We start from the raw sequence: 9,367 nt of genomic DNA on the forward strand, positions 1-9,367 counted from the left end.
TCAAGCCCTAGAGCCACCACATCAATAGATCTCTAGTTTAGCATAGCTACATAGGATTAGAACTAGAAGGAGTCAATCTTCGATTGGTTTCCGGATCTGTCAAGAGGATTCTTGGTAATTCCTCTACTGTTCTTCAATTGTTCATCATTATTCTTCAATACTATGAATATGACTTTGTTCTACTTCAATATATTGATTATGACTTTGCTCTACTTATTTATATTTGCAATTATATTGTTCTTAGTTTATCATAGTTATATGTTTGGCTTAGTTAGATTGGAATTATATATATGTTTAGGATCGTATAGCGTTTATCCATGTGTACAGTGGGTAAATGATAAGTATTGTGTAGGCGTGGTGCCTATACCGTATTTATCTGCGATTGTACCCTATATGCCGGATCGCGGGGTAGTTCGTGGTGGTGACAGCTCCATTGATTCTTATATAGTCCCCCTCTCGTGTATAGGGCTAGCAGAGCAACATTATTACAGGGGACTGATTGCTATGTTTCTCATCTTCCTTGATAATATCACTATGCATGGGCGTAGTCCTGTCTCGCAATGATTGCCAAGTATAATTGCACTAACTATGATATGCTAGACTTTATAGTTAAGAATAACTTAGGAAATATTCTTGTAGTTATCCTAATTCTATGCTAATGACTTACTAGAATATCTGTTGAGGTGCTTATCATTATTATATATGACTAAGTTATGCTGATCAGACTAATTATCTTTGTCATCATTCATACTTTATCTATCTTTTATGTGATATTTATCCCTCTATGAAAGAGATAGATAAATGCTCTCAATTATACATGCAATGATAGATACTCAATTCTATATTCTATTCCATAATCAACATTGATGTTTAGCAATCCCTTCCCAGTGGTAAAAATATAAATAACGATACCTGGAATACTTTCCGGTTAAAATGCTACATCGGTATTAATCTGTGCGCTTGCAGATCTCATTTATTATTTATTCAGAAGAGCAATTGCATATTTCAATACCGCGTCTCTCATGTCATGCTGGGGATGACAACTTGGCTTAAGTGATATGAGGGATAGGTTTGACATTTTTGACGTCGTTATCAGAACTAGAAATAAGTCTACTTTTGGTAGTGACGTTAAGAATGCCCAACAGACGTGACAGGGAGCATGCTGATGTCAATGCAGCCATGCAGACCAGGCAGGACGAGCTCCAGAGACAGCTACTCTCTTTTTAGGAGCAGCAACTAGCTTTCCAGGCCTAGCAGATAGCTCTGATGGCAGCGCCATGGATTACTCTTCCACAGGTGTAGCTTCTAGGCACATCCCTCGTCAGACCATCGACTCCAGATGTACAGCCCAGTGGGCTTCAGAGTTAGTCAAGCCACCTCTCCAGCTTCCTGCTCACAGCCAGTCATTCATCACTCCACAGCACCAAGTGTCTCTTCTGGTTTTGAGCAGACGCCTCAGTTCACTCCTTTGCACTCCGACTTCACTTTGTAGTCTGCCTCTGCCTCTCAGTTGGTTCTGGATTCTTCAGCGGGGCAGGATTTGTCATTTTCATATAGTGCTCTGACTGGCATGCCTACTCCACCTCCACAGCAAGCTCCTGCAGCGTTTACCCTGCCAGTCACCACTACAGAGCGTCTGTCATCGTCTGTGGCTTCGTCTGAGCAGCTTGCTCTCTCCTCTACTGTACCAGAGACATCAGCAACAGCCACTGAGTCCGTGCCAGCTTCTTCCACAGGATTTGAGACTCACACAGCGACACAAATCTTATTTATAATATAAATAAGACATAAATCTTATTTATAATATAAATATTTATAATATAAACATATAATATTTATTTTGTTCTTTTAATAAATATTTATTTTTATTATTTTTTTGTCTTATGCTTTTGCTCTAGTTTTTTTTCCATATATTAATTTTATGAACCTAATCCGACAACACTCTTCTTATAAGGATGGAACATTATTTTTTTTTAACTTAAAACATCATCTCTGATAAATAAAAGAAAATATTCTATCTTTATAAAACAAATGATGGTTAAAAAAAGTTATCTAAATATATTTATGTGGAATTTTATTTTGAAGAATTTATCATAAGAAACTCGATGGTCAAATCAAAATTTAATTTGGATATTTTAGTAGTTATGACTTTTTTATTGTAAAAAACCACATGCATGAGCTGACAGCTGAATTCGATGAGGTGGGCCAGCTAGACATAACCACTCCTATATACACGCTATCTCTGCCCACCAATATACTACAGTCAGTGAAATTTGCACGCGTTACAAGTGGTGAAAAAAATAGGTGGAAAACCACTGGACGGATAGACGGTAGCTCTAGTCCGATTGGAGGAACGCACTTGGGCACTCGCCACCCGCCGATAGGCAGTGGCCGGCCGCTCCTACCCGAGCGTTTGGACGACCACCCGTTGTTCCTATTAATATGCCCTTTTTGACAGAGATCATTGTGTATATTAATTATTATCTCTGTTCACATGGTCTTTTAAACGTAGCTAGTACTCAGCTGACATTTAGCCAGCAAATATTAACAATGAGTCATTAATAACCAGATAAACATTGCTAAATATCAGTACTAGCTGTCAGTGGATCAAAGAGACCATGCATTGGTTCGTTGTAGCGGCAGGCAGCAACAGAGCCGTGCGGGCGTCATTTGCTCATGGAGTAGAGAGAAAACTCAAACAGGGTACTTCATCATTTCTCACGGGGCCTTCGAGACGCGAACGGGTAAGAGCCAAATCTTTCTTTGACGAATGACGACAGATCACGCCGCAGCAAGCATCGCAAAAAACGACCGGAGCGAGGCGCTCGCGACCAAAAAACAACCACCGGGCGGAGAGCCCAGCCCGCCCGCCAGGCCAGGGAGGCGAGTCAAAGACCGTCCAAATCCCAGCCGCGCAGAAGCAGCGCAACCCGGCCGCCGCTCGAGTCCTCGGACCCTCATCGCGCACGTATAAACCGGGCCCCGCGGTGCCGCGGACAAACGTCTTCACCTCCGTTCCCGTCGCCGGCGACGCGGGTCTCTCTCTCTCTCTCTCGGTGTCCGGCCGCGCGCGCGAGCCCTATCACAGCAGCTCTAGTAGTAGTGCTAGCTAGCCGCAGCAGCAGAGTACGCTATAGCGCTCCGCGTCTCAGTTCCACCACCACACCAGAAAGGCAAATTCGGCTTCGCTTTTCCGCCCGCTTGATTTGCCTCTTCCACCAGAAGGCGGGCGGCCGGGCCACCAGAAAGTCAGAGGAGAATTGGCCCACGGCCACGGCCGAGACCGGCAGGGCGAGGTGAGGTGAGGTGAGGCCATCAGGGGAGGGCCGCCCGCGAGGCCATGGCCCAGCATATATACGCCACCAACTGCGGGTGTGCCCGCCCCGCGATCCCGCTACTACTGCTGCCCGCGCCGACCCTCCTCCCTCTCCCTCTCGCCTCCTCCTCGTCTCGGTTGCGGCGCCGGAGGGCTGGTGCCATGGGCGCGAGCGATCACCTGGCGGCGGCGGCGGCCGCCGCCAAGCCGCGGAACGGCAGGCCGTGCGCGGCCGTGCTGGGCGAGCCGCTGCCGGCGCTCGACGACCCCGGCCTCCTCGTCCACCCCAGCGCCGACTTCGCCGCCCAGGCGCTCGTCTCCTCCACACAGCAGGTGAGGTGATCGTTTCCTTCGCTCGTACTATACTGCCACGCGTGCCCTTCCGTTTCGATTTGTCCCGATTCGTGTGCGAATGGGTGGCCCGCGTTCGGCGGCCGGCCTGCGCTTTTGCGCCGCCGAATGTGCGGCTGGTCGTGATCCGTTACTGCGCGCGCGCGAGGTCAGATGATGCTGACAAGGACTAGGACACTGGGAAGCAAGTGGTAGGAGTAGGACTGGGGGATCGGTGGCCCTGCTGGCCTCTGTTCTGTTGTTGTTCTTTCTTCCTTGTGGGATCATAACTTGTTGGAGAGGGTCCATAATCTGAATCGAACATTCAGTGCTCGTGTGAATTACTGAATTACTTCACATGGTGAATGTGATGATGAGTAGTAAGTAGTAACTTTATTACATGGTTTTGCAATGAATGGTGACCAGTACCGGGAGATGTATCAAAAGTCGATCGACGACCCAGCTGGGTTCTGGTCGGAGATCGCGGATGAGTTCTACTGGAAGCAGAAGTGGAGCCCTGATGAAGTTTGTGCGGAGAACCTCGACGTGACCAAGGGGCCGATCAAGATTGAAGTAGGTTTTTCTTTAGTTTCAATGGCTGTTTTCTGGTGCTGGAAGGATACATACAGGATCTTGATGGTTACTGGTGTTTGGCATTCGTAGTGGTTCAAGGGGGGAAAGACCAACATATGCTACAATGCGGTGGACCGCCATGTGGAGGCTGGGAATGGGGACAAGATTGCCATGTACTGGGAGGGGAATGAGCCCAGTCAGGATGGGAAGCTCACCTACTCTGAGCTCCTGGAAAAGGTTTGCCAGGTAAACATTCATTCTCTTATGCCAAAACAATTGCATGTAATTTTCAAGGCAATGTGTGCAGAGCCTGGACACTCTAATGTGTTCTGCTGTGCTTTCTGATAGCTGTCGAATTACTTGAAAAGCGTCGGCGTTGGAAAGGGTGATGCCGTGGTGATCTACCTACCAATGTTGATGGAGCTGCCGATTGCAATGCTTGCATGTGCCCGCATTGGTGCTGTTCACTCGGTAACTGTTAACCCCCATGTTTGCACGTCAACTGTTATTAATGGTTATATGTATTCTTGATTAATTTTGATGATGAATATGTTCAGGTTGTGTTTGCTGGCTTCTCAGCCGAGGCACTGGCCCAACGAGTTATTGATTGCAAGCCTAAGGTTGTTATTACCTGCAATGCTGTGAAAAGGGGGTTGAAAATCATCTTTCTCAAAGATATAGTAGATGCATCTCTGGATGAAAGTGCAAAGAATGGAGTTGATGTAGGTATGGATGTCTGCCCTGTCTGCAAATCAGAGCTTTAATATAATTGCATTTTGGCTCTACCACCCTTGTTCCATGTCCATGTTAACGATAGTCTCTTATATCTGGAATTGCATTGAGGAAATATCCTATGGAGTTAGAGTTAGATATAATTTATAAGACTTACTGCCTTGACTTCATGATATTTGTGGGGGAATATCTGCAAATTTTGTCATGGTACCACTTTTTTAGAAAAATTTTTGTGACAAAATGGCTATTCTAGATCTACACCTTGTCCTGCCACCAAACATCATCCTTCATTTTGGTCACAGTCCTTGCCTTCGGTATGTCGTTTTCCTTCCTTTTTTTGGAACATGACTTGCTACCTTTTGATGTCTTGAAAGAAGTCCAAAGCACCAGCATACTGTTGATCATCTCACATCATGTACTTTGTTCAGTGAGTATGTGCTAGTCTGGTTTGGAAAAAAAATTCTAATGTGAAAATTTTCTTTTGCTGAGAAGGCATTTGCTTGACATACGAAAACCAGTCCGCGCTGAATAAAGTAGACACGCGATGGACAACAGGAAGAGATGTTTGGTGGCAGGTATGCCAAAAACAAGTTCAATTATATTCGAAATTGCATCATACTTTCTACGTGCACAAACTCTGCAGAACTTCTGTGTGATTCAGAAAATAACCTATGAAACCCTTTTGTTTCAGTTATATCACTGATGCAATTTATTTCTGAATGAATGATGATGTCCAATAGGATGTTGTGCCCGATTTCCCAACTAAATGTGATGTGGAATGGGTTGATGCAGAGGATCCACTGTTTCTTTTGTACACAAGTGGCAGCACAGGAAAGCCAAAGGTAGTCTTAATCTCATAGTCATAGTCTCATAGATTGTTCCTGCGCCTCTTTAGCAAAGCTACTAACATACTGAGAACCATACAGGGTGTGTTGCATACAACTGGGGGCTATATGGTCTACTCTGCTACAACATTTAAGCATGCATTTGACTACAAGCCAACAGACATATACTGGTAATATGTCTTTATTGAGTCTTCTGGTGGACCAAAGCTTTACCTAAAATAATTGGATCTTTAGTAGCCGTCATTTTCTTATGATTGTTCCTCTGTTTCACTTAAATCAGGTGCACTGCAGATTGTGGCTGGATTACTGGACATAGTTATGTGACATATGGTCCACTATTGAATGGAGCCACAGTTCTTGTTTTTGAAGGGGTAACTGCAAAAAGTTTTGTATTTGATGTGTTATTGACTTTAACATTATTTTGGGGTTTATTTTGAAATCGCTCTATGTCAAAAAAAATTTACCGAATCAGGGGCTCTATGTCTAATTTGTAATCTATTTTCTTGGACACAACTCTTAGGCTCCAAATTACCCTGATCCTGGTCGCTGTTGGGACATCGTTGATAAATATGGAGTGACAATATTTTATACTGCACCAACACTTATACGCTCGCTTATGCGTGATGGTACTGAGGTAATACTGATTGTTGTTTGTTTGATACTAATCATCCTAGAATGCAAGGTGTTTTATTCAACTCTGATGTTTATGCTACAGTTCCAAGATAAAAGATCAAAAGAAAACCACTTAATATTTGCTGTTCGTAAATTGATTGGAGCTGATCTCTATTGACTGTTACAAGTTTGCTATGGAGCGTGCATGTACTGTATCTTTGAGAGTGAAATCTCTAATTGTCTAATACTAATTGATGTCTATATTATTTAGTCATATGATCAAATTAATTTGAATTTTAATGGACAACGTTTGCTAATCTCATGCTAAAACATTCTTCTTGTGTAACCTTGATTTTCCATTGTATATTTACAGTATGTTGCTCGGTACTCTCGCAAGTCCCTCCGAGTGCTTGGAAGTGTGGGTGAGCCAATCAACCCCACCGCATGGAGGTTTGTAATGGCTGCTACCTCTTATAATTAGTATGTGCTGAAAAGTCTTTAAATGCTCTGTTATGGATTTCAGGTGGTTCTATGATGTTATTGGCGACTCACGATGCCCTATATCAGATACTTGGTGGCAGACTGAAACTGGGGGATTCATGGTAAGTGTGTCTTCATAACTTTTAAGGAGAATTTAGAGGTTTTTAAAGTGACTGTCATATTACCTATCAAATTGAAGTTTAATTATTGTTCTTGTTTTATTAGATAACTCCATTACCTGGTGCTTGGCCTCAAAAGCCAGGATCAGCAACATTTCCTTTCTTCGGTGTGCAGGTACATGTCATTGCTTGACTTATATGAAATGGAAATTTACGATTCCTTGTTTTTGTAATAACTTTATCTGATTCACAGCCAGTCATTGTTGACGAGAAAGGTCGGGAAATGGAAGGAGAATGCAGTGGGTATCTTTGCATAAAGAAATCGTGGCCTGGGGCTTTCCGGACTCTATATGGAGATAAAGAGAGATATGAGACGACATACTTCAAACCATTTGCTGGATATTATTTCTCGGGTGATGGCTGCAGCAGGTACACATCAAGTATTTAATTCAACAGTAAAGATGGTAGCTTATGTAAATTTTCCACCCAGCTTTACATGTTTATATCGTATAACATTCTAAATGTGCTTATCAGGGATAAAGATGGTTACCACTGGCTGACTGGAAGAGTTGATGATGTTATCAATGTGAGGTAATCCAGCTACTTATTTGATTCATTCTTCTGCTTAGTTTTGATTAATGAGATGGTATAAAGAGGCTGCCAAAATGTGAGTATTTCATTTTCCTTTGAAATTCTAGTGGACACCGGATTGGGACAGCCGAAGTTGAGTCTGCTCTGGTTTCACATCCAAAATGTGCCGAGGCCGCTGTTGTTGGTATTGATCACGAGGTATAGTCCAGAACTTTTTTTTTCCTCCTTAGTGTTAGTGAAAATGTGCAATAGTGCTCCATTCGTTGTTTTTTTAGATTAGACAATACAACACAGACACTTACAATGTATGCACGCTTACCTGTATGAACACACGCACGCAAATTCTACCCCTATGGACGCATGCACGCATAACACTACTCCTATGAGCACACGCATATAAATCCTCGCAATTGATGAAGTCACCACAGATGTCTCGCTATTCTAGCTATTTAATCAAACCCGGTCTTAAAAATTTAACTACATTTTGTAGGTTAAAGGTCAGGGAATATATGCTTTCGTGACTTTGGTAGATGGTGTTCCCTACAGTGACGATCTACGGAAAAGCCTCGTTATGACGGTCCGCAGTCAGGTATTCTCTTTAGACACTTTGCTTACCGTTAGTGTTGCAATTTCATGTTTTTTCAATTTTCAATGACAATCGATGTATTTTTCTTCACAAGTAGATTGGCGCGTTTGCTGCTCCTGACAAGATCCACTGGGCACCTGGGCTCCCAAAGACGCGAAGTGGGAAGATCATGCGAAGAATCTTACGAAAAATCGCATCCAGGCAACTAGATGAGCTCGGAGACACGAGCACGCTTGCTGACCCCGGTGTTGTGGACCAGCTGATTGTGCTCAGTGACAGCTAATCTATCGGCTATGGGGGGAAGACATGATCACTGCCTGCACTATATCACCTGAAAAATTCAGCTTGTATGATGCGAGGTCTGTTGGGCCCAGCTTTCTCTTGATTGCTTCGGTGTCGTGGGGATGGCAACAAAAGAGAGATGCTGCAAACTTGGGGATTGATGCGGACATGGACATGCGGTGCGTCTGTAAATTGTTGGGTCGCAGTCACAGATATATACAGTATACACTAGTAAATAACGTTATAAATTGTATGTGCGAGTTTTGGCTAAAATGTTTAATGATAAATCTCGCATTTTATGGCTGCAACATACAGGATTCAGGAAGAAGATTCTTAGGTGTTCTTGTACTTGTACTTGTTTTGGTTGTGTTGATTCAATAAGTTTCAGTAGGGGCCTTGCCCCTCCTGTTTGCTCAAAACATACAGGATTCAGCCATGGACCTTAAAGGATAACGTGTTTACTGCATCTCTTTGTACACCGTTCAAAGCATGTGCACCATCTTGGAAACATTGGAATTTTAGGGATATCTACACAAGAATTGAGATGCTTCCATCGAATTTCTGCGAAGGCAGATGGGATTGTGTCCCGAACTAGAGGACAAGGTACCAATACTCCTTGAACCTAAAGGGCACGGGAGTTTGGCAGAGCTCTGCTCTCATAGAACCCTCCCAACTTCTTTGAAGCGGATTCTGCAGATCTCTATCAAACGCTTAAGAAGCAATTGTATTCTTATGGAAAACTGATAAGAATCACTTCTCTATTTATACTATAATAAGTTGGGAGCTAAAAAATACACTCCCTCGCTGCTCCCCATTCGATCACCTCTAGAACACTTCAAATACACTCCTTTCTCCCCGTTCAATCACCTATGGGTCAATCGAGCATGGGCCTGCTTACTAA

General features: G+C 43.5%; 1 protein-coding gene across 1 annotated transcript; it reads left to right on the forward strand.

Annotated features, from left to right (window-relative positions):
- Positions 2,881-8,885, forward strand: LOC8075248 (acetyl-coenzyme A synthetase, chloroplastic/glyoxysomal). Its single transcript, XM_002446346.2, has 18 exons — positions 2,881-3,649; positions 4,073-4,219; positions 4,310-4,465; positions 4,568-4,690; positions 4,777-4,945; positions 5,444-5,526; positions 5,692-5,793; positions 5,878-5,966; positions 6,077-6,167; positions 6,317-6,430; positions 6,782-6,858; positions 6,932-7,010; positions 7,114-7,182; positions 7,261-7,436; positions 7,542-7,598; positions 7,706-7,796; positions 8,089-8,187; positions 8,282-8,885. The coding sequence occupies exons 1-18, from the start codon at positions 3,341-3,343 to the stop codon at positions 8,465-8,467; spliced, it is 2,217 nt and encodes a 738-aa protein (XP_002446391.2). The 5' UTR covers positions 2,881-3,340; the 3' UTR covers positions 8,468-8,885.

The sequence above is a fragment of the Sorghum bicolor genome, chromosome 6, assembly GCF_000003195.3.
Source record: "Sorghum bicolor cultivar BTx623 chromosome 6, Sorghum_bicolor_NCBIv3, whole genome shotgun sequence".
NCBI lineage: Eukaryota > Viridiplantae > Streptophyta > Magnoliopsida > Poales > Poaceae > Sorghum > Sorghum bicolor.